Raw genomic sequence first — 26,914 nt, 5'->3', positions numbered from 1 at the left:
TGAAATGTAGGCCTCATACAACTTCCCAGAAGCATTGCGTTTTGTTTGGTAGTTCGTGGCTCCAATGTAAGCTGCGTAATACACAGATGGTGATTCTTTCCCAAAAATGGTTGCTATTTCATGTGCCCAGCGTGTAAATTCACCACGAGGTTAGGTTAGGTTAGGGAAACCTAACCTCGTGGTTATTAGCCGTGTCGGATTTTCTTCTAACTCATGCTTTACTATAAGTCGTGCTAAATTACACCTTGAAGCATTATCTAGTAAACCATTGTTCTTTTCTCCTTTAGCAAGAATGGCTTTTCCATCCAGTGTGCATTGCAATATAGTAAGCACCTGCAAGCAACGAAAGCATTATGAACAAGGATATCCATGAAGTCCCTAATGAAAGAAAACGAAAACAAATATATTTCATGGCTTGCATCTCCATTTGAAAACCTAATCACAGCAAGATTTGAGAAAGTATACACTGACCTCACATTTTCTGATTCATAAGCGTATTATTTTTATCTTTTTATTTCACTGTAGTTTGCATTTTCCTCTTACATTGTAAAGTGAACCTTCAAAACTTTTAATGAAATATAAATGTAGTGCAAATGTAGAGAATGAAAATGAATTATCAGTAAAAACAAGGTATAATTTCCCTTAAGGTTTCTTACACGAGTCCTCCAACTGGAAGTGTTACCTAAAATTACCTGAACTGAAGAGAATGTACATAGGGAAAACATGAGCATGAATATCTGATTATAATATCTGAGTGACTAATCACAAACGCAAAATCACAATCAGGGTCTTTTGGGGAGAGTTTGTCAACAAAAAAAGTCCCTGTATGTTCCATTATCCCACATTAATAGTACAATACAAGAAGGGATTCGACAAAACATTTCTTAAATAGCAGCAAGGGAGTGTATCTGAAAATAAAAAAAGATATGTACTTTTACCCTGATTCTTTACCAAATGTTTATTTCATTTATAGTAAACGAGGTTTCACAGAAAATTACTGTAGATTTTTTATGTTTAGATTAAATTATCATAAACGAAAACAAAATTCTGTAGTAAATTGGTCCCAAATTGTTGAAGTAAGAAGACCATTTCGTATAGCTATTACATATAGAACTCTCAACCCTCATATATACATCTGGAATTTCTAAGTAGTTCGCTTGTTCACTCAACAACCCAGATTTTCAGCCAAGCTTGCTTCATCGACAGGTGGATCGACGCTGGTGGATTTCACTACACAGATTTTCATTTCAGTGTTACAGCAACTACGTTTTCTACTTTTCTCTCATGTTCACAATCTCAACCAAGTAGCTATAACAATATGTTTCGTATATTATCTAGGTGCTCAACGTATTTGTAAACGTGAGAAAAAACTATACTGTAGTTCGTGTAAACCTTATGAAATCCACCTGTTGTAGTATTTCATGGATTCAGCTGACGACGAAGCACGCTTGGCTTTGAAACCTGGCTAGTGGCATGAAGTAACAGTGTAACTACTTGCAAATTCCAGCTGTATACAGAATGGGGTAAGGATAAAATGTCTGGTTATCGAAATGAGTGCAATTTTAAAAATTTGCTTAAGAAACTGTAATACCCTTTCCTTTATGATCTCCATGGTAAAAATGAATGTGAAATCCTTTTCCTAAATCTTTAAAATTCACATTATACACATGCTACCAAAATGTGTTGTACTTTACTTATAAACTTATAAGATCCCGTTTATGATTTCTTTGTATCAAGAAGGAACATGGATTGATAAATACAATATACAACCTAACATGTACGGAAAATTGTCATTTGGACATAAATCCACGTTCACACAGAAGAGGCATGCAAACAATTTTAAAAATGTTACATTCACAAAGCCATATTGATGTATTTCCCTTGAGCGATGATTGCTTTATTCAGTCCCATAAAGATTCATGATTAAAACCTGTAGACATTTATTCCATTACACCAAAACTTACATGATTTCCCTCTGATTCGCTGTGCCTGATTTGCTTTTCGCCTTCCACAGAGTGAGTGCAAGAAGTTGAACTGGAATTGGAAGCAAGAGACTGAATGTCAGAAGTATTTTGTCTGTTTACTTCCTGCTGGTGTTCCTCTCGTAAATCTGCGGATGTTCCAGGAGTTTCTTCTAATCTATCTCTCTCTATTGCATTGAATGTTGATTTCCTTCCTTCACACCAAGAACTGTTTCCAAACGATGTTGGCGTTATTAAGTCAAGAAGCAACCTATCTGCTCCTTCCTGCAACTGAGTACAAACCTTAAAATGACTCACAAGAAGCATGAGTATTTAATAAACATGTGGATGCCATTTGCTAAAACACTACAAAGGACATGACTAATTTCTTAAGTACCACGTCACACAAGAAGGAAACAAAAATGTGAGCAAACATATACTTGTGTTAAAGGAGGTACTATAATTCTAACTACTTGTCAATTTTCATAATGCGGCTCATACCAGATACCACGGAAGGACCATTTTGCTGATATGAACGCATCTGATCAGCATTAGCAATGGCCAATGCAGATATGGATGCTTGCAATACTGATGGATGTTTGTGGAAAACTGAAGTGTGGGCAGTGATAAAGTCTGTTTGGCAAATCCATCAATGGTATATATCCATATCTAATGGTAGACATGGATCGTCAAATCAATAATATCGGTGTCGATAGCTAAGATTTCAAGAAGTATCAGAATGGTTGATACCTAACTTCAAAGGTATGTGGTATCAGTTAAAAACACAATTTAACAATACTAGTCCAAAATATTGATTTTTTTAAAGAGATCAATACACTTTTATACTCTAACATTTATTGAAACTAGTAATCCTTTGTAATATAATGCAAGACCAATGTTAACGACACTCTTGGCAACAGTATGACACTATTAACATTTAATAGTGTTTTAAAAAAGGGAAAGAGGAAGATCATTACATCTCTGAAAAGTAATAGAGAGAAATGATTGTCTGAAATGAGCTAATTATAATATCTCTCTCTTTTTTACAAGTTTAAAGTCTTTCATTTCCTACGGAAGCAATGCTCTTATGAATCGCAAGAAGAAGAATTGCATCATCAACTTGCCAGTTTTTGTGTAACAACTTAAAGCAACTATTATGTGAAATTTATCAGCGTAGGAGTACAGGAATTGGATTGGCTAATAGTAACATTCAATGGTGTTGGTATTGGCAAAATTAAGGTTAAATGCTATTAGCTGGGTTTCAATACCGCCATACAGGCACATTATTGCTATTGATCTATCACCAATTCTAGGGATGTATAGTTTTGTACACTTCACATCTAACAGATATTAGAAACATTTGTGGACGTTGACGCAAGAGAGCACAGTCTATGATTTTCATAACATGAATGCGAAAGAGGAACTAAAAAATTGTTCTGGTTTGTATGTCTGCCTGAAAAAAAAGCACATTTTATTTATACTTATAACTTCTGTGGTTAACATGCATGATCACAAATAGTGGTGTTCACAGATTGCGCATTGAATTGAGCAAAATGCCTTCATCTTGAAAGAAGTCTGTCATACCTACTGTGTAGTTGAAACAGGTCACATCTACTTCCCGACTTCCATGTTAACGAGTCTATTTCTACTTTACAGTACGTGAACTACTGACAAATATAACATGAGGATTCCACTTATGATGTGTAGCTGACACACAAGAATAACCTACCCTCCTGTTTTCATCTGCTTTCTGAAGATCCTGTTTCCAAGATTTCCAGTTAACCTTGAATTTTACTCTTGGCCCTGCCTGAGGTATTAGCTGTTCGATGTCTCTATCCTCTAAGTGTTGAAGTGCAAAAAAATCTACACCATTCTCTGGAAAAGAAAGATACTTAGCCTCTTAAAGCACTGTTCAGGTTGTTTCTGACCCTCATTCTCTGCTAACCATGCACCTTCTTGTAGAAGCATCTTACATTACGTACTATTTTTCCTACACAAATGCAGAATGAGCAAATGTAATCATAATATTAACCATTTATACACTGCAATAGAGGTGGTGAAAGGGTAATTCAAAATATGACATTAACTGAAGAAATGCAACACCATAATGAAATTTATGGAATGGAAATAAAAATGTAACTTTATTCCACATTACATCAAAATAAACTCTGCAGTTCATTACTAAAAATGATAACCTATATTCTCGTGAACAAAAGAATTCATACAATGATAAACTTGCTTAGAGTTTTTATTTATACGTTTCAAAACTTCTAAGATTGTTGTGAGTAGGTAGGGTGCTTTCATGCGGTGAAAAACTTTGGCATATATACACATGATTGTGCCTAGTAATTTAACAATGTCATCTTTTCCCTTGTGTATTTTTATCTCAGCAATATGATTTGTTATATTCTGTATTTTTCCACTAACGAAAGTCGAATCAAAATATAATCTTATGGAGCCCTTTTTACGTGTTGGCCCAATCTGCGAAACTATGCTTAAGAAATGTACAAATCAACGAACATACGTTGAGGAAGACGACACTGCCCTAATGCATATGCTGAGGATCTTTACAGCATGACAACAGACAACTTCTGCTTCCTTTTGTTGATTAACGTTTCCATCCACTGTATGCGGAGCTTTGTGTTTATCAACTTGAAATACCTTCTTTTTTAATGAGGGGGGTATTAAACTTAGCGTAACCTACTCACTTTTGCTACATTTTTCCTGTTTATTGAGAGTGCTCACCATAGCAAAATTACACTACCGCAAACTTTAGAGTTTTTTCTGCCATATCTTCGAATAAAAAAAAATCAAAAAGCAAAGATTCAAATCACTAGACAATCTGATTTTGCATGTGACACCCTACCATAATTCATGTATTTGCTTGTGGTGTGCTGCTATTTACAGAACCTTCAAAAAAATGCTAAATTTACCGACAGTTGCAAATCGAAAGCTGATATATGAGTCGTAATAACAATATCACATGAAAATTAATATTGCCTAGTGCAGTACTTCTTTGCTTTTTGAATATTTTTATTTGTTTTGAAGATATTACAGAAAATTTCTAAAATTTTCGGTGGTGAAGACACTTAAGGTTTGGAGTATATGAGCGGAATCAACCCGCAATTAATGCTGACAGAGAGCGGCGGCAACCACGCGTTAACCAAGCATTGTCAACGCCTCTGGGCGCGATAACGCTGGCTTATTGGATCAATGGCTATAACACTGGATGGACTATATGAGCGTTAATAGCGCTGCAGCGTTAGTGCTGAGGATCTCAATTTTCTTAGCAAATAAATAAATTGAACTTCTGTAATGATTTACTAAAAATATGTTGCTTAATCAGTGCCAGATTTACGTATAAATCAAAACGAGCTACGGCTTATGACCCCATTATCTTGCCCCCATTCCCGCAAAAGAGTTACACGTATGCGAACTGCCTTATATATAAGTAAAAATTTCTGTGCCAGTTCGCCATAACAACAACAATCATCTTTATCAAAACAATTCTTAATGTTTACGTAATAACCTCCAATACCTAAGCTGAGGGTTTGGTTGGATAAGCACACTTACACTCAGATCTCCCCCCTTGCACGCAATGCTCAAACTCTTAAGACACTAGGTTGCATGTCATGCTAAATGCTTGGAACAATAGTTCAAAATTTCAAAGTCAGACGCACTCACCAATCCAAAAATGATTGCCAGTGTCACTTACATACAACTTATGAGCCTCCCCCATCTCGCTCGCGGCCTTTGGTTTGACAAAGAAACAGATTACACCAGAGCATAAGATTTCAAAATCAGACAGTTAGATTCAGAATATATTCACATATAATCCTACATCTACATTTACTTATTTACTGTACTGAAAAGAAAAGCAGTTAGGTGGCCAGTGATAACAGTATCTCGTGCAAATATCTATTTTTAAAAATATATTTTATGTATTTACTTATTTTATTTATTGACATTAGGGAGCCGCGGTGGCTCAGTGGTAGAGCGTTCACCTCTGGTGCTTCGGGTCCCGGGATCGATCCCAGCCCCCGCCAAGAGAAAAGGTGGACAAACACCGTGTGCGTGGGTTTTCTCGGGGTTCTCCCGTTTCGTCCCACTTTCTTCATTCCATTATTTCATTAATCTCTCATCATCACAGTCTCCTTTAGCCTAACCGGCATAAGCGTGGGACGTAAAACTCAAAAGATTTCATTTCATTTTTCGTTTTCTATTTACATTGTGACGTCATTGGTTAATCTATTCTGGGCAATGAGCTGTCCCCCAAGATGGGAAAGGAAGGGTGAATTACAACGTTGTGAAGACTTCACTTTCCATGTGCGTCGTGAAGACTACACATTTCGTGTTTTCTCTCAGTCAGTGACAATTAGTTTCGTGCCAACTAGAAACTGCGCAGCACTTTAAGTTTAGGCAGAAACCATTCCTGGTGAACGCTGGTCCCCAGTTTAGAAAATGAACTCCGTGGAGCATAATGTATGAACTGGATTGTGAAGCATGCCGTAGTGTATTCATGAATAGAGACGCAAGTAGGCTATAGCGTCCTTCAATATCCAGTTCATATATTATGCAGTGGGGAGTCCATTTTCTATACATAAATAAACTTTATCGCAAATGTCACTTACACCCCTTTGTCTCTCCCTGCCTCAAATCGATTTCTCCCGTTCGATAACGGGCGTATTTCTTTTAGCTAGTTAGGATTAAAAGTTTCTGGTTCAATTTTGATGTATTCAATGCCTCGTAGAGTTGATGCTATAATTAAATCAATGGTTATCCTACAAACTACTGAAATAAATTATGGAAGCGGCAACATTGAAATACTTTATAAAACGCTACTGTTCTACTACTGCATTTTGTACTCTATGGCAGATAGCTTTCTAAATGTAGTCACTAGAATCAATACATACATTGAGGAGAATAGCGCATATTAAATTACAAGGTTGAATTCGAATAAACTATCCCATTGAATGTACAGAAAAACAAAATCCTTTCATTATCTCCTACAAGTGCAGGGAGATACCGACGTTTGTACAAAGAAAAGAAAATGAAATGAAATGAAATCTTTCAGTTTTACGTCCCACGGTTATGCCGGTTAGGCTAAAGGAGACGGTGATGATGAGTAATGAATGAAATGGTGGAATGAAGAAAGTGGGAGGAAACGGGAGAGCCCCGAGAAAACCCACGCACACGGTGTTTGTCCACCTTTTCTCTTGGCGGGGGCTGGGATCGATCCCGGGACCCGAAGCACCAGAGGTGAACGCTCTACCACTGAGCCACCGCGGCCCCTACAAAGAAAAGAGATTTCGTCCTCTGATACTCTATGTAAGGACTTTACCACCTGTTAATAGTTATCTGTATTTTACACATTAACCAGATTGTATCCTTCACTATGCGGATTAGTAGTGTTGCCCACCAGACGAGAAAAGATACATGAATGCCTTTTAAAAGTGTCATTTTATTCGATTATGGATTTCTTTTATGCATTAATGGAAGCAGATTCAAAAACTACAAACGTTAAAGTTTTTTTTTTTTTTTTAATTTGTTGCCTAGTCTGCGGAACTGGATCGAAGAAAGGCACCTGGAGTAATAAACAGGGTGAACAGAACATGAGAACCTCTTCGGAATACATATTAAGAACCCTGTTAGAATAATGTATGTAAAATCATTTAAATTTGGATCTTTAAGTACAAGGGCGAGTGTTTGATTTTTGGGCTTATTCAGGGGCGGACTGGCCCCTGAACATCGACCCGACCCGACTCAACCTGAATAGGTTTTAGCCGAAACGACGCATAAGAAGTTGACCCGAGCCGACCCATGGCTAGAGCAGCCCTGACCCGACCTGTGACCCAAGGAGATTCGACTCAAGCCCTGACCCGATGAAGCCTGACCCAACCCGTTTGAGAGCACTAGCTGTCGGCACTGGGCTCAGTAAGCGTTGGTGTACCTTCTAAAAGTGCTGATCACTTATGCTGTTTGTGAAATCAGTGTGTATATCGTGTAAATGTTAATTCCCCTTTAGTTATTTAAAGTTAATTTAAAATAAAAGTGTAGTAAAATGTTAAAAACATATATATTTGTGATGTCCAAAGTAGGTATTCATATGAAAAGAGAAGTTGGGGCCAACCGAGGAATGGGCGGACTACACTAGACGATAGACGATATCTAATCTTTCTGCGACATAAAGATATGATATTATGACTTACTTATGTCAAGGAAAATCTTACGTTTCGAAATCTATCGCAAATTTACCTCCAATCGCATTCTTCGTGTTGCATTGAGGCCACAAAGTTACAGCTTTTTCAAGTTTCCAACACTGACGCCATGTCTGTTGTCTCACCTCACAGGATTGGGGGGGGGATGTCTGCTAAGAGCTGGGCACACTTCCTCGAGATTATACAGCATTATTCAGACGAGTTTCTGTATGTGGTTACATTTTCTTCTCGCCAAAAAGACAGGTACTACAGGTCAACCCCGTAGTATGGCGTTAATCAGACTTCAAAACGGCTCTGCATAAGGCCCTATTTGTTTACTGCTTCTTGGCCAACTTCTAAGAGCATTTATAAAATCCTATGCGACTTTGTTATACGTAATTAATACATTCAAATTCACGAACGACGAAACTGAAGGGTTTGGGGATACGTTTCCAAGTAATAACTGTAGCCATAATAATATACTTCAACTAAGCAACGGTGGAAACAGTCCGGAAATCAGAAATGATCAAAACTGAATGGTTTACATCGCCCATTTCGAAATACGGCTAGCAGATTAAACTTACAAGAAATGACCAAAAAAAGTGAAATTTGGCCTTATACTAAGCGTTGTTTGGGGGGGGGAGGAAGCGAGCATCCTCGGTAGGGATACTTCAGTTGATTTCTTTCGGAGCGAAACGTGATAGAGGGGGAAATTCCCCCTCAACCCCCCGGTAATTCGCACCCTGCACACCTGGCAATAAAATAAACTGCGCAATATTATACAAGCTTCAATCCAAATAGACCAAATAAATGATGTGAGTCACAACTTAAACACGTCAGTCTCTGGTTTTCCACATTTTATATAATACTTACTAAATATATTAAGCAAAGCTACTGTTATGTATTTTAAACACGTGAAAGTGAACATTACGGATTCCATATACAGATTGGTCAGAGCATACATTGGTACCTGTTCCGTGTATGTAAAAAGCACCCCATATAACAGCCTTTTTGAATAAAAAGAAGGGAAGAAAATAATACAAGGACTAATACTGAGGTACTTACTATCATTTGAAAAAAAAAAAAACTATTGAAAATCTCTAAGCTTTACGTCCCAGGATTGTGCAGGTTAGGCTAAAGGAGACGTTGATGGCAAGAAATGAATAAAATGGTGGAATGAAGAAAGTGGGAGGAAACTGGAGAACCCCAAGGAAACCCACGAACATGGTGTTTGTCCACCACAAAGTCCACACGGCGCGAGCTGGGATTGAACCAGGGACCTCAAGCACCGGAGGTGAATGCTCTCCACTGACCCAACACGCCCTCCATCATTTGAAAAGAGTAATTCCGTAAAATTACCGTAACTAATCCACTGAAACAAAGGAAAATGTGAATTTAGCTGAAAGAATCATATGTGTGTGTAATTTGAATGGGGCACAAACACCGGGGTTTACTCGAGCAGACAGATCTACCAAACAGAAAACATAGGTAAAATACGATGGTAAAATTCTTCTTTTTCGGTGAAGATCTGAGAGTGTGAATATAAGTAATTACTGTCAATGCACAGCATATTGAAATGAATTTTGAGCGGTTGTGAAAGAATTGTATGTGTGTGCGTCTGTGCGCTATTGCATTATCCTTGTTTATGCGTGTATCCGCATCGTTGATGCGCCTGGTCCATACGAGTGCATTCCTCGCTCCCGCTCGGACCCTTGCTGCACTCCTGCCCTGACCCGGTTAGATAGCCTTCGTGCTTTTTAGTGGCCACCTAGCACAAGTTGGTTCATGTTTTATCCCCTGTACTTGTTGTCATACATCAACATTGTATTTATACTGAGCAGCAGGGTTGGCTGGTTTAAACCAGCTGTTTAAAAAAAACTGGTTTAAACCAAAAAACGAAAAATGTTCGTAAAAGTGTAACTATTCGTAAAATCTTGATGAACACACATTTGTGAACACAAGTGCGTGTATCACTTTTCACTCCCATATATTATTCGTACTATATTCAGACCTAAACACCCCATTCTTTACTCAAAGAGATTATATTACAAAAGGAACTTTTTTTTATGTAACTTTATGGATGTTTCTTTTGTGATTTTTTTTATAGTTTGTTATTATTGTTATGCAACCAAAGGGAAATTCAAAACATTGTATCGTTTTAATAATGTTTACTATTAATAAAATACATCGAAATGCTGTACTTTTTTGGGGAGGGGGTCATACAAACCCCACGAGAGGCAATGATTGCAATAACAAGAATATTTGGTAACTATTTATGTATAAATGGGTCAGAGCCAAAGTGGACTCAAATAATTCGTATCTTTATTCACTTTCCTTACTGATATATAAAGTAACTCGTTATATTTCTTTAACTTGGTTAATAAATGAACTGACTTGGACTAAATTAGTTTTCTGTACTCCGTAGTACTTTGAAATTGTACATATGTAATTCTGTATAATGTCCCACTTGTGCAATTGTTTATCTTTTTGTCCTTCTGTCCTAATGACTCCTGACAATTATATTAGCAAATATGTAAAGATCAGTTAACGTAGTTTTATCAGGAGTCCTTAGTGACTCAGCAGACGTATCGCATTTTTGGCCAATTAGTCCCGGTTTCGAGTTCAAATGGAAGACAATTCCTCTTGGATGTAAGCCGAGAAGCGGTTTGGATTCCACCTAAAGCTTATGTGACCCCTTCCAGCATAACTCGGTTGTTGCATACTAACACCAAGGCGAAACAAGCTTATTTCTGCCTATATGTGATATAAATATACAGAGCAAATTATTTAAACCAAAAAAACCTGGTTTAAACAAAAAACAAATTTTTTTAATAAAATCCATGGTCTTTGCCAACCCTGCTAAGCAGTCCTCAAGCGAATTTGCAAGTAGTAATGGAGGTCCTTTAGTGCATACTCTACTAAAAGAAATAAAAAGCTCTAACGTAACCTGAAAATGTAAGAAATATATCAAAATTTGTAGAACTGACTGTTCGACTAATGCCAGAAAATCTTACAGAAAGTGACAATTACGTAAAGTATAAGACGTAGGGGATTGTTCTACACAGGTCCACCTATATAGATTAGTAGCTAGGATGGATCCTTTCTGTACCAAAATTTTAATATTTAATTTATATAATATTGCTGAGCGAGCGCCAGCGAGTGAAGGGGGGTTGGAGCCCCGCAGGGCACGTTGTTTTCTATCTTTACCACAGCTAAACGGGAAGGGAGACCTGTGTCCTAGAACCTTCCCATTTAGTTGCAACAAAGACCAAACCCAACGTGCCCTGCGGGGCTCTTAACCCGCCTTCACTCGCTTACGCTCGCTTGGCAATAATATTTGTATTAAATATTAAACTTTGGTACAGAAAGGAATCAACGTACGTACTAATTTATATGGGGGATCTGTGTTGTAGAACCTTCCCCACGCATTCGCCCATAAGGTAAGTAGTAGTAGAGCAATTAATAAAGAACAATGTAAGGTGCGACGAATTTAAGGAGCAAACGACTTTTACAAAAAGAAATCTCCGTGTCGTGAAAGCGTTGGTTTTCCATAATGCTCGTTTACGCGTATACCCAACATCGCTGACGTGCCTACTCCCTACGGAGGCACTCCCGCGTGGGCCTCATTCTTAAGCTCCTTCCCAGATTCCCTTAGATAGCATTCGTGCTTATTAGTGTCCATCTAACACAGGTTGGTTGGTGTTTTACACAAGACCTCTTAACTGAATCTGCAACGAGGATTGCAAGTGCGCACTACAACAATGATTGCTGAACGTACAGAAAGAGAATACAACGAGCATTATTTACATTAGTAATACTTGTTGCCTAAACAGATTTAGAAGTTACATTCATAGGAAAGGCAGTTACTGAAGCAGGAACCTACAGGACTGTGCACTGAATTAGTATGTTCATCACATGCATTCTAACATGAGTGCAACCAACATACTTGCATGTTTTTACAAAAAATAATGGTAATAGTATACACGAGAACCCCCTGATCTGCGTTTCTTCTGTGTTCTATTACCACTTCTACACGAAATACCATAAATTTTCTACGTAGTGCAATAGTAAGAAGTACCCATGTGCACAAGACATGCGATATGCGTTAAATCCCCCCCCACACACACAGTCATAGATAAAGTACAATGGCACTACACATGCCGATATAAAGTACAGGTACGTTTTTTTTTATTTTCGTATGAGCCGATAAGTAAATAAAAGTCGCTTTATTGCCCCCTTTGTAAGTTCGTACATACTCAATGAATAATCCCTAAAAGTATGAGCGTCCTGCTCCTTTGGGAACTGATGCAGCTTCACGTATACTATATCGAAAATAATATTCATGCGTACACAAAAATTCTCCAGCTTTTATGTAATTTCTAGATCGTTAGAAAATAATCATTACTTTCAAGCAGGATAGATTGTCTTCTGCTGTCATGCTGATTGATTCAGGTTTTCTTATTTCTAATGCTAATTACTTACCCTTAAAAATGTTAACGTAATTGTTTAGTTTCCAAGTAGTCAGCAAATCTTCCACATACGCATCCATATTTTGCTTATAACAACACTTTCTTTCTTCTTATTTCTTCAAGCGCGATACTGACAATGACTTTCACACGAAAAATGGAGGCTCCCGGATTTTGCCATACAGAATGGAATTGTGGGTAATAAAAATTTTGAGCCTCTTTCTTTGCAACTTTTATAACAAGAATAATGCGTTACTGTCTGTATTGTAATGCTAAAATAACATGACAGTACAGACTTTAATACCAAACAACTGTATGATTACACAGAGTTAGAGGACTTTTTCCATTACTTACTGTAAATTATTCATTACTAAATGTATTTTTATCAATTTTCTGGGATATATAACATTATAATGACTTTCTATCATTCCTTTACGTACTTTTTTGTCCTGCTTTCCGAGTGAAAGATCAGTTGTACGTAGAAATTGTACGTAATCGTGCTTCCGTTACACAAATAGTAATGATAAAAAATTTGTCTCCTTACATAATGTCTGTATAGAACGGATTTGTTTGCTCTTTGCAGTGTAGAATGGGTAGATCTCATTATCATGACAAAATTTCATTCCTGACGTGAAGTTTGCACTTTACTACGAACATTTTTACATTATTCAGTTTCTTTTAACATTATAATGTAAAAAATGCATTACAAGGAAAATTTGTCCTTCTTCCTGCGATATTTTCCTTACTCATGTCAAAAAACACGTACTAGATAGGATAGCCTGTAATATTTTCATTCCTGAAAGACATTTATCTCTCTTGAATGACGTCATATTTTCTTTCCAGTCTGGAATGTACTCTTAACATTACAGAACTGAAAACCTTCCTGTCGTTACGTACATTTATTGCGTACTACAGATTTTTCATAAAAGACAAAATGCAGCATGTTGTATTTCCACTTCGCCACATGGTAAATTAACATTATAATGGTTTCAAGTCCAAATTTACGTAATATAAGTACGGAATTACGAAAAAATCAACTTTACATGTCTTTACTGTTAAATTTTCTATGAAAATTTTTCTCAGTGTAGCAGGCATAAAACTTAGCCGTTTAAAATTTACAGTTGTAAGGATCTTTTTATTCACTTTATGAGCTACAGCATAAACAGTATTATTGCTTGAAATAAAGACAGTTACACTGACATTTGATGGTAGAAAAACATAATACATGATATAAAAATGTAGAAATACTTATTTGATATTATTATTATTTTCATGTAAAATAAGGCTATGCGTTTTGGAGAACAAGGAACAAATTTGATTATGAAATTATATTTTAATTAATGAACGTGCACACGAACTATAGGCATTGGAAAACATAATTTAACCTATTTAAATAAAGTGAGATCTGTTGTGGAAAGAACACTTTGTAACCAAATTTGTATAATATTTATAATTTTGTTTACTGTATATGGTTTGTCATGGAAATATATTTATGTAGACTTTGTATGATAGGTTTAATTATTGTGGATGCGGGAGGAAACGGAAGAATTCCTTGAAATTTATATGTCTATTGTTATATATCGTAAGTTTAAAGCTTCCTTGAACTAAGTCAGTTTGCTTTAGAATTGAGACATAGAGAATGATTTGATTGATAAATATTGGTAGATACGTAACGACTAGCTTTTAGTGTCACGCTTGGACGTGATTTTTTTTAGTTTAGCTTTTATTATTTATATCTTTAAGTATTGAACAGCAGTATTTTATATTATTTATTATATTTAAAGAAGGAAACATGAGCAGAAGAATGAAAAAGTTATGAATATATGGATTAACGATGTTATTAAATGACGAAAGTTGATTGTATACTTGGTGAAACGCACATTGGATACTATTCAATGAAGATTAAGTTAGGACTGTAATATACATGATTTACTAGTTTTATTTTAGGTATTATTTTATGCAGTTCTGAAAGAAATTTACTATAAATCTGACTTGCTTTATGTTTGAGAATAGAATTTTGATCAGAGAAATAATATAGATATTTATATAAACCCTAGGGATTTGATTTTCCGGTGGGAACTCATGTGGTTTGAATTTCACGTTAATTAGTAGGTCCACGTTTCGTATAGCCTTGCTGCTGAACGGGACGCTACCCCAAAATCAACTCAACTTAACCTTTGGATTTGACCAGTTAAAATTTGGAATATTACAACCTATATATATTTTAATATAGTGTTTCTCAACATGTGGAATTCTAGTTTATATTTATGACACTTAAAATATGAGAGTATATATATGAGAACGTATATGCGAAAAATTTTTGTAGACAGAACTTTTTTACTTATTTAAGAATGCTGTGTAGTTACAATAGAGAATTTTGAACCCGATTTTTAATTTATTTAGGAACTACCATATACAATATTATAATTATTTACGGTGAATGCGGTAGCAATAACAGATTGCGTGAAAATATGTGGAGCCATCTATTGCATAATATGGAAAACACGATTATGGGTGTATTTGATAGAACTACCCGGTGATGAATTACACACTTGTAACATGTGTGATAACTACATAAAATGTTATGAGAACGAGATGATACCACACGAATGTTAGACTTGCATTATATACTAACTAGATTTGTTTTATTAAGATATAGGTGTACATATTATGCGTTAATACAGACACACAATGAATTATTTATTACGGCATGAAAGAGAGATACCACATATATGTGGTGGTTGTGGAAATGCAGAAGGATGTGAACATTGCAACCTAGCATTGTTATGTGAACAAATACACAAAATATAAACTTTTATTGGAACTTATACGTTTGTTGTTCGTTTATAGCTAGTTATATCGACTTGTACCATTTTAGAGGGTTACGCAATTTTTAGGGAAGAGTGATGTATAATTGGACGATTTAAGGATTGTGTGATGTTTCATAGAAGTTTTTATTACATTATAATAATTGCTAAGGTCTTAAGGATATTTCCAATCCTTAACATTTGCTAGGAAATTAACGAGGAAATTGCAGTTAGTGTAGTATTGTATAGAACTGGAAGAGTAGAAATATGGAAAGAATAATGAATATGTACTGATAAAGTATATTATACCTGTATATTGTGAATGATGAGCATGAGGGATGAGGCGAGCTGTGCTAGTATATCACAGCACAGAAGTGTTAGGCAGATGAAGTTTTTTTTTTGCCTAGGGGCTGCTTAAGCTTTAATGTAGACAATGGGAACCCTGGTAGTGGTAGATGGATTTAGTGTACAAATAATGGAAATATGAGAGGCAGATGATCATGAACTTGATAATTTGCGAGGCACTACTGATTAAAGGGGGTCAGGAGGTAGATTGTAGCAATAGAGAGTATAGACCAATGATAGCGTTGGAGGATAATATTAACATGGAGAAGGATGGAGAGCTAAAAGGTACGTAGTATTTTAAAGTAAGGGGTTATGGGTTATAACGAGAGCATATATATGCGAGACGCAAAGTTTTAAGATGAAAATGGAGTGTAGGAAACTGAATTTGGTTGCACAACTTTACTGTAGGACTAATCAGTTTGACTTGATATGCAATGCGGAAAGCACATTGTTTTAACATTAATAAGTTTTTGTAAACTGTGTGGATGGTTTTAATCCATGCAGCATTTTTGTAAGTTAGCACAGGCCGTAAAAGACGCCTTGTATGTATTTAGAATTGTGTTTGCTTTCAGTATCCAGGACGTTTGCCGACATTTTTTTTTTAAATAAGTTAACTCTATTGTATGCTTTTTTGCGATTGTTTGAAGATATTTTTAACTGAGATGTTTAGTGAATGTAAGCATTAACTAAGTTACACTTGAATGTGCTTGGATGAGAGCTTGATTTAGTTTTAGGGAAAGGTAGTTAGGATTTTTTATGGATTTTTGATGTTTTACGGAGGAATGAAGATGATAATTTGTGTTTTTGTGGCATTGATTGTTAGTTTCCATTTGCTGCACCACTGAAGAAAACTGTTAATTATTATTTGTAGAGCAGTGTTGATGGATTGGATACTAGATTCTAACGCAAGAAAAGACAGTGTTGGTGGTATATTGAAAGACCTGAAGTTATCAGGAAGTGGATACATATTGGGAACATAGAGAAGATAGAGATCTGGTGACAGAGCAGATTTTTTGAGGTACTCAATAGTGAAGGAAAATAGGATGGGAGAAGCAGTTATATATTGAAATATATGACAGGCGGTTGATTTAAAATCTTGTATATCAGTTTTATATACGAGATAGGAAATTGAAGATGAATTAATGTGTATGCAATTGTGCGGTGTTTTATTCTGTTAAATATTTTTGAGTTAAATAATACAACACATGTTGGTTTGATCTAATTATAATGTTGTGTAACCATGGTAGTTAAGACCGGTAGTTGATTGTTGATTGAATATCTTGGGCGAAATTTTGCTTGATGTATGGGAAGTATTTTGTGTTGTTATGTATGCATGCAGACGTCTTACTATAATACGTTATACGGTTTTACTAAAAGTAAACGTTAATTGAATTGTGCAGTAGGATGATAAGATGGTATGAGTTTTTTTGGTTTGGAAACATTATCGTCTTAGAGGTTTTCCAGCTAACAGGAAAATATACAGTGTGCAGAATGAAAGTAAAAATTGTGGGTAACAAAGTAAGTAATATAAGAGGTTATAGTTTCATATGCTGATAGTTTATTGAATTAAAGACAGGTGCACTATTCCTTTTGTTACGAACAACAGTACTGATATTTTGAACTATGATTGGTTTTGTTTGAGATTTATTTTTGCGGAAGAGTATGAAGGAGAAGATGAAATGACTGTGTTGGATGGATGTCTATATGAATATGTGGGACGGAGTGGTGTGAAGAAGCCTTGAAGGAAATCAGCAAAAAAACCGCAGCTTTGGAAGAGTCTGTCTATATAGATAAGGCATCATTTAATAATGGATATGGTGTTTTACTGCTTTTGCAAAGAGCATTGAAATGTTTTTAGTAATTGTTAGGATGAGTGACATCAGAGAGAGTATTATAGATTTTATCCCGATACCATAGCTTGTAAGTACAGATATAATTTTTGATCAACCTTTGAACTTTTTGGTGATGGCGAAATGTTTTTTGGATTTTTTTTTTATACGTTGATATTTACGATAAAACTGTTGAGAGCGAGTGATAAATGTGAGATATTTGGTGGCAATGTTGCTCGATAAGTGAATAATATAGTTACTGGTATGTAAAGTGAACTAATTTCTGGGATTGAAGTTGTGATGATATGAATGTTATGATACAGTTTTTTTTTTTTTTTTTTGATGTAGGAGCGTGCAAAGGGTTTATTGTTGCCGATAGATATGTTTGTATTGATTTCAGATGAATTTATTAAAATGTTGTTTAGTTTTTCGAAATTTGTAGACTGAGACATATGTTGCGTACTAAACTGTAATTTGATTGGAACATGATCACATCAATTCCTATTGGATTGAGAACATCAATATAGATTTGTGAAATGTGACTAGCAGAAGTAATGAGAATATTTGATATGTTTTGTGATATAAACCTATTGGGTTTTTGGAAGATTATGAATGATATCAGTTATGTAACTTGTGACAAAGGTTTGAAAACTAGATTTACTCCCACCCCTATTAGTTTTAGATAATATTTTTTATTCAAATTAGTTTGAATACTTCATATTTGCATTAGTTTTACAATCGACAAAGTTACCCACACCGTTTACTGCGCGTGCTTGAATTTCTATATATTGACATTGAAAGCAATAATTAGAAATCACGATACCTGAACCCCAATAGCTCCGTTGTATTTACTTGTTTTTTAATTAGCCTGTTGGATTCCAACGTATCGATAAATAATGCTTTTAAATCCTTTTAAAATATACTTTTGGTTATTTTACATTTAAGACATGGTGGATTACTTCCTTTTGTGACACCTTTTAGCAGCGACTGGTGCTATCTTATCTACAGAATACTCTACACTTGAAAAAAATTTATTACAGTTGTTATCATAAGACAATAGTTATTGAACTTTCGCTAAATATGTCTATAGATAAAGTATTGCGTACAATAGGGAGAAACAAAATGCTATCGAAAATTCGCCAAATGTTAAGGATTCTTGTAGACAATTCATGTAGTAAGTTGTAAATATATGTTAAAACTGAAGCCTACATTATGTATTTGATCAGTGCTAGAAATCCCTGTGAATTTTCATTAGGCAGGCTATATGTTAAAAGCTTAGGAAAGAAAAAAAACACTAACACCAACTTTGCAATGGCAAAGGAGAATAAACTGTTTCACAAACTTCTTCTTCTTATGTCTGAAGTTTCATGAAACTAAAATTTATTTGTACAAATAATCATTGATTTATTTCCTATTTATCTGTATTTTTTTTTTCATGTTTATATGACATATATTTAAAGATTATTTACTTATTTAAACAGGTTTTTATGTCGATGCGTTAGGTTATATATCTCTATTGTATTGAATTAGATTCAATCTCCCAACATGACCCTCCTCCTCTTTGCTAAGCGGATAGCGTACATGTTATCGGTGGTAACAGATCGTAGTCATGTAGAAAATCATCATTATTTTAGTTAAACTTTTCTTCACGAACAATAACTTTGTAAAATTATATAAAATACCCATTACTGTTCAAAGGGGAGGTCAACTAAACTACCGCCTTTTTTCCTAGCATTTCATTTATCCACTTGTTTTTTTTTTTAAAAAAAAGAAGGCCAGTAGAAACAATTTTCAGTTCAAGTTCCTGAAAACAACCATCTTTTAGTATGTATTAATCTTACTTATTTGACACACAGTTGTTCATTAATTTTACTTATGTACTGTTCAAAACAGAAAAGATTTGTTCAAAGTTTTGATAATAAATCTATAAGAACGTTAGCCATAGTTTACTATTGTTTTCTTATCGAAACCAAACTTTTATTCTTTCATAACAGGTCCGTCCCATGATTCACATTCAATTTTAACACTTTTGAAAATACAATTTCCTTGAGCATCCAATAAAATAAAATAAAATTATATGGATTACTATGCTGACAAAGTTTCAATGTTTAGTTTTTCAGTGCTAGTTGGTTTCTACAGTTAGACTTTTCTTCATTAGGTATTCATTTATCAATATAAGATCATAATGGCTCAATGGTAAAGGGTTTATTTCCACTGCTTAGGATTTCTGGTTCGGCTACCGTTTACATCAATTATTTCATTTGTCATAGCGGAGCCATAAGGGCTCAGTGGTAAAGCGTCCATTTTCACTGTTTAGGGTTTCTGGTTCGATTACCGCTTGCATCAATTATTTTATTTCTCATAGCGGAGTCATAAGGGCTCAGTGGTAAGTCGTTCATTTCCAATGCTTAGGGTTTTTGGTTCGATTACCGCTTGCATCAACTATTTCAACATTAAGTTTGGATTTATTTCTTATAAATTGTGTTGAACAAACACCGTGTTCTCCCATTTTTTCATTCCACCAATTTCATAACCTTTTCTAAAGTGATCCAACATAATCGTTGGACTCACAGATTTCATTTATTATTCAAAATAATTTCATAATTAAGCGTACACAGATACCATAGTAAGTAAGTAAGTAAGTAATTTTTATTTGTAAGAGACAATTTGCTATTTAATCTTTACATTTATTCAGAGTTCGATTCCTTGCTACACAAAGAAAATATTCTGATGGCAGCATTAAGTTACTAAACTGAACTGAAGTTTTTTTCTTTGCGGATTGCGATGGGTTAGTGGTCACCTTTAGTGCTTGGGGTCGATCCTAGGATGCTCCAATTATTTGAACATTTTTCATGACAAGTATCAAATTTTGAATTATGTAATGGTTAAACACTCTGTATCTCTATTTCTCAGGAACGCTTTTTATAAAGTGTCTAAGAGTTTTTATACAACAAATCACAGTAGCCTAAGTGTATGGGACTCCATTTCATTTTCTTTCTTTCTTTCTTTCTTTAATCCAAGTGGATAATGGCATACCAATTAATATACATGTCATTCTACACTGAAACCCTAGTGTAGAATAACATGTATATTAATTGGTATGCCATTATCCACTTGGATTAAAGAAAGAAAGAAAGAAAGAAAATGAAATGGAGTCCCATACACTTAGGCTACTGTGATTTGTTGTATAAAAACTCTTAGACACTTTATAAAAAGCGTTCCTGAGAAATAGAGATACAGAGTGTTTAACCATTACATAATTCAAAATTTGATACTTGTCATGAAAAATGTTCAAATAATTGGAGCATCCTAGGATCGACCCCAAGCACTAAAGGTGACCACTAACCCATCGCAATCCGCAAAGAAAAAAACTTCAGTTCAGTTTAGTAACTTAATGCTGCCATCAGAATATTTTCTTTGTGTAGCAAGGAATCGAACTCTGAATAAATGTAAAGATTAAATAGCAAATTGTCTCTTACAAATAAAAATTACTTACTTACTTACTTACTATGGTATCTGTGTACGCTTAATTATGAAATTATTTTGAATAATAAATGAAATCTGTGAGTCCAACGATTATGTTGGATCACTTTAGAAAAGGTTATGAAATTGGTGGAATGAAAAAATGGGAGAACACGGTGTTTGTTCAACACAATTTATAAGAAATAAATCCAAACTTAATGTTGAAATAGTTGATGCAAGCGGTAATCGAACCAAAAACCCTAAGCATTGGAAATGAACGACTTACCACTGAGCCCTTATGACTCCGCTATGAGAAATAAAATAATTGATGCAAGCGGTAATCGAACCAGAAACCCTAAACAGTGAAAATGGACGCTTTACCACTGAGCCCTTATGGCTCCGCTATGACAAATGAAATAATTGATGTAAACGGTAGCCGAACCAGAAATCCTAAGCAGTGGAAATAAACCCTTTACCATTGAGCCATTATGATCTTATATTGATAAATGAATACCTAATGAAGAAAAGTCTAACTGTAGAAACCAACTAGCACTGAAAAACTAAACATTGAAACTTTGTCAGCATAGTAATCCATATAATTTTATTTTATTTTATTGGATGCTCAAGGAAATTGTATTTTCAAAAGTGTTAAAATTGAATGTGAATCATGGGACGGACCTGTTATGAAAGAATAAAAGTTTGGTTTCGATAAGAAAACAATAGTAAACTATGGCTAACGTTCTTATAGATTTATTATCAAAACTTTGAACAAATCTTTTCTGTTTTGAACAGTACATAAGTAAAATTAATGAACAACTGTGTGTCAAATAAGTAAGATTAATACATACTAAAAGATGGTTGTTTTCAGGAACTTGAACTGAAAATTGTTTCTACTGGCCTTCTTTTTTTTTAAAAAAAAAAAAACAAGTGGATAAATGAAATGCTAGGAAAAAAGGCGGTAGTTTAGTTGACCTCCCCTTTGAACAGTAATGGGTATTTTATATAATTTTACAAAGTTATTGTTCGTGAAGAAAAGTTTAACTAAAATAATGATGATTTTCTACATGACTACGATCTGTTACCACCGATAACATGTACGCTATCCGCTTAGCAAAGAGGAGGAGGGTCATGTTGGGAGATTGAATCTAATTCAATACAATAGAGATATATAACCTAACGCATCGACATAAAAACCTGTTTAAATAAGTAAATAATCTTTAAATATATGTCATATAAACATGAAAAAAAAATACAGATAAATAGGAAATAAATCAATGATTATTTGTACAAATAAATTTTAGTTTCATGAAACTTCAGACATAAGAAGAAGAAGTTTGTGAAACAGTTTATTCTCCTTTGCCATTGCAAAGTTGGTGTTAGTGTTTTTTTTCTTTCCTAAGCTTTTAACATATAGCCTGCCTAATGAAAATTCACAGGGATTTCTAGCACTGATCAAATACATAATGTAGGCTTCAGTTTTAACATATATTTACAACTTACTACATGAATTGTCTACAAGAATCCTTAACATTTGGCGAATTTTCGATAGCATTTTGTTTCTCCCTATTGTACGCAATACTTTATCTATAGACATATTTAGCGAAAGTTCAATAACTATTGTCTTATGATAACAACTGTAATAAATTTTTTTCAAGTGTAGAGTATTCTGTAGATAAGATAGCACCAGTCGCTGCTAAAAGGTGTCACAAAAGGAAGTAATCCACCATGTCTTAAATGTAAAATAACCAAAAGTATATTTTAAAAGGATTTAAAAGCATTATTTATCGATACGTTGGAATCCAACAGGCTAATTAAAAAACAAGTAAATACAACGGAGCTATTGGGGTTCAGGTATCGTGATTTCTAATTATTGCTTTCAATGTCAATATATAGAAATTCAAGCACGCGCAGTAAACGGTGTGGGTAACTTTGTCGATTGTAAAACTAATGCAAATATGAAGTATTCAAACTAATTTGAATAAAAAATATTATCTAAAACTAATAGGGGTGGGAGTAAATCTAGTTTTCAAACCTTTGTCACAAGTTACATAACTGATATCATTCATAATCTTCCAAAAACCCAATAGGTTTATATCACAAAACATATCAAATATTCTCATTACTTCTGCTAGTCACATTTCACAAATCTATATTGATGTTCTCAATCCAATAGGAATTGATGTGATCATGTTCCAATCAAATTACAGTTTAGTACGCAACATATGTCTCAGTCTACAAATTTCGAAAAACTAAACAACATTTTAATAAATTCATCTGAAATCAATACAAACATATCTATCGGCAACAATAAACCCTTTGCACGCTCCTACATCAAAAAAAAAAAAAAAAAACTGTATCATAACATTCATATCATCACAACTTCAATCCCAGAAATTAGTTCACTTTACATACCAGTAACTATATTATTCACTTATCGAGCAACATTGCCACCAAATATCTCACATTTATCACTCGCTCTCAACAGTTTTATCGTAAATATCAACGTATAAAAAAAAAATCCAAAAAACATTTCGCCATCACCAAAAAGTTCAAAGGTTGATCAAAAATTATATCTGTACTTACAAGCTATGGTATCGGGATAAAATCTATAATACTCTCTCTGATGTCACTCATCCTAACAATTACTAAAAACATTTCAATGCTCTTTGCAAAAGCAGTAAAACACCATATCCATTATTAAATGATGCCTTATCTATATAGACAGACTCTTCCAAAGCTGCGGTTTTTTTGCTGATTTCCTTCAAGGCTTCTTCACACCACTCCGTCCCACATATTCATATAGACATCCATCCAACACAGTCATTTCATCTTCTCCTTCATACTCTTCCGCAAAAATAAATCTCAAACAAAACCAATCATAGTTCAAAATATCAGTACTGTTGTTCGTAACAAAAGGAATAGTGCACCTGTCTTTAATTCAATAAACTATCAGCATATGAAACTATAACCTCTTATATTACTTACTTTGTTACCCACAATTTTTACTTTCATTCTGCACACTGTATATTTTCCTGTTAGCTGGAAAACCTCTAAGACGATAATGTTTCCAAACCAAAAAAACTCATACCATCTTATCATCCTACTGCACAATTCAATTAACGTTTACTTTTAGTAAAACCGTATAACGTATTATAGTAAGACGTCTGCATGCATACATAACAACACAAAATACTTCCCATACATCAAGCAAAATTTCGCCCAAGATATTCAATCAACAATCAACTACCGGTCTTAACTACCATGGTTACACAACATTATAATTAGATCAAACCAACATGTGTTGTATTATTTAACTCAAAAATATTTAACAGAATAAAACACCGCACAATTGCATACACATTAATTCATCTTCAATTTCCTATCTCGTATATAAAACTGATATACAAGATTTTAAATCAACCGCCTGTCATATATTTCAATATATAACTGCTTCTCCCATCCTATTTTCCTTCACTATTGAGTACCTCAAAAAATCTGCTCTGTCACCAGATCTCTATCTTCTCTATGTTCCCAATATGTATCCACTTCCTGATAACTTCAGGTCTTTCAATATACCACCAACACTGTCTTTTCTTGCGTTAGAATCTAGTATCCAATCCATCAACACTGCTCTACAAATAATAATTAACAGTTTTCTTCAGTGGTGCAGCAAATGGAAACTAACAATCAATGCCACAAAAACACAAATTATCATCTTCATTCCTCCGTAAAACATCAAAAATCCATAAAAAATCCTAACTACCTTTCCCTAAAACTAAATCAAGCTCTCATCCAAGCACATTCAAGTGTAACTTAGTTAATGCTTACATTCACTAAACATCTCAGTTAAAAATATCTTCAAACAATCGCAAAAAAGCATACAATAGAGTTAACTTATTTAAAAAAAAAATGTCGGCAAACGTCCTGGATACTGAAAGCAAACACAATTCTAAATACATACAAGGCGTCTTTTACGGCCTGTGCTAACTTACAAAAATGCTGCATGGATTAAAACCATCCACACAGTTTACAAAAACTTATTAATGTTAAAACAATGTGCTTTCCGCATTGCATATCAAGTCAAACTGATTAGTCCTACAGTAAAGTTGTGCAACCAAATTCAGTTTCCTACACTCCATTTTCATCTTAAAACTTTGCGTCTCGCATATATATGCTCTCGTTATAACCCATAACCCCTTACTTTAAAATACTACGTACCTTTTAGCTCTCCATCCTTCTCCATGTTAATATTATCCTCCAACGCTATCATTGGTCTATACTCTCTATTGCTACAATCTACCTCCTGACCCCCTTTAATCAGTAGTGCCTCGCAAATTATCAAGTTCATGATCATCTGCCTCTCATATTTCCATTATTTGTACACTAAATCCATCTACCACTACCAGGGTTCCCATTGTCTACATTAAAGCTTAAGCAGCCCCTAGGCAAAAAAAAAACTTCATCTGCCTAACACTTCTGTGCTGTGATATACTAGCACAGCTCGCCTCATCCCTCATGCTCATCATTCACAATATACAGGTATAATATACTTTATCAGTACATATTCATTATTCTTTCCATATTTCTACTCTTCCAGTTCTATACAATACTACACTAACTGCAATTTCCTCGTTAATTTCCTAGCAAATGTTAAGGATTGGAAATATCCTTAAGACCTTAGCAATTATTATAATGTAATAAAAACTTCTATGAAACATCACACAATCCTTAAATCGTCCAATTATACATCACTCTTCCCTAAAAATTGCGTAACCCTCTAAAATGGTACAAGTCGATATAACTAGCTATAAACGAACAACAAACGTATAAGTTCCAATAAAAGTTTATATTTTGTGTATTTGTTCACATAACAATGCTAGGTTGCAATGTTCACATCCTTCTGCATTTCCACAACCACCACATATATGTGGTATCTCTCTTTCATGCCGTAATAAATAATTCATTGTGTGTCTGTATTAACGCATAATATGTACACCTATATCTTAATAAAACAAATCTAGTTAGTATATAATGCAAGTCTAACATTCGTGTGGTATCATCTCGTTCTCATAACATTTTATGTAGTTATCACACATGTTACAAGTGTGTAATTCATCACCGGGTAGTTCTATCAAATACACCCATAATCGTGTTTTCCATATTATGCAATAGATGGCTCCACATATTTTCACGCAATCTGTTATTGCTACCGCATTCACCGTAAATAATTATAATATTGTATATGGTAGTTCCTAAATAAATTAAAAATCGGGTTCAAAATTCTCTATTGTAACTACACAGCATTCTTAAATAAGTAAAAAAGTTCTGTCTACAAAAATTTTTCGCATATACGTTCTCATATATATACTCTCATATTTTAAGTGTCATAAATATAAACTAGAATTCCACATGTTGAGAAACACTATATTAAAATATATATAGGTTGTAATATTCCAAATTTTAACTGGTCAAATCCAAAGGTTAAGTTGAGTTGATTTTGGGGTAGCGTCCCGTTCAGCAGCAAGGCTATACGAAACGTGGACCTACTAATTAACGTGAAATTCAAACCACATGAGTTCCCACCGGAAAATCAAATCCCTAGGGTTTATATAAATATCTATATTATTTCTCTGATCAAAATTCTATTCTCAAACATAAAGCAAGTCAGATTTATAGTAAATTTCTTTCAGAACTGCATAAAATAATACCTAAAATAAAACTAGTAAATCATGTATATTACAGTCCTAACTTAATCTTCATTGAATAGTATCCAATGTGCGTTTCACCAAGTATACAATCAACTTTCGTCATTTAATAACATCGTTAATCCATATATTCATAACTTTT

The 26,914-nt window shown here is 34.4% G+C and overlaps 2 protein-coding genes across 2 annotated transcripts in view; one reads left to right on the top strand and one right to left on the bottom strand.

Annotated features, from left to right (window-relative positions):
* Positions 1-26,914, top strand: part of Zip48C (Zinc/iron regulated transporter-related protein 48C) — a 488,892-nt gene that overhangs the window by 142,354 nt on the left and 319,624 nt on the right. The window lies entirely within an intron of this gene.
* LOC145680235 (uncharacterized) lies at positions 131-12,768 on the bottom strand. The gene is made up of 4 exons (XM_081750555.1): positions 12,641-12,768; positions 3,691-3,836; positions 1,965-2,252; positions 131-333 (listed from the first exon to the last, which is right to left on the bottom strand). Exons 1-4 carry the CDS (start codon positions 12,705-12,707, stop codon positions 151-153), a joined length of 684 nt encoding a protein of 227 aa, XP_081606681.1. The 5' UTR covers positions 12,708-12,768; the 3' UTR covers positions 131-150.

This window comes from Thermobia domestica, chromosome 3 (genome assembly GCF_964235325.1).
Source record: "Thermobia domestica chromosome 3, izTheDome1.hap1.1, whole genome shotgun sequence".
Classification (NCBI taxonomy): Eukaryota; Metazoa; Arthropoda; class Insecta; order Zygentoma; family Lepismatidae; genus Thermobia; species Thermobia domestica.
The sequence above is the reverse complement of the archived record's forward strand: the minus strand, read 5'-3'. Positions and strand labels throughout refer to the sequence as shown.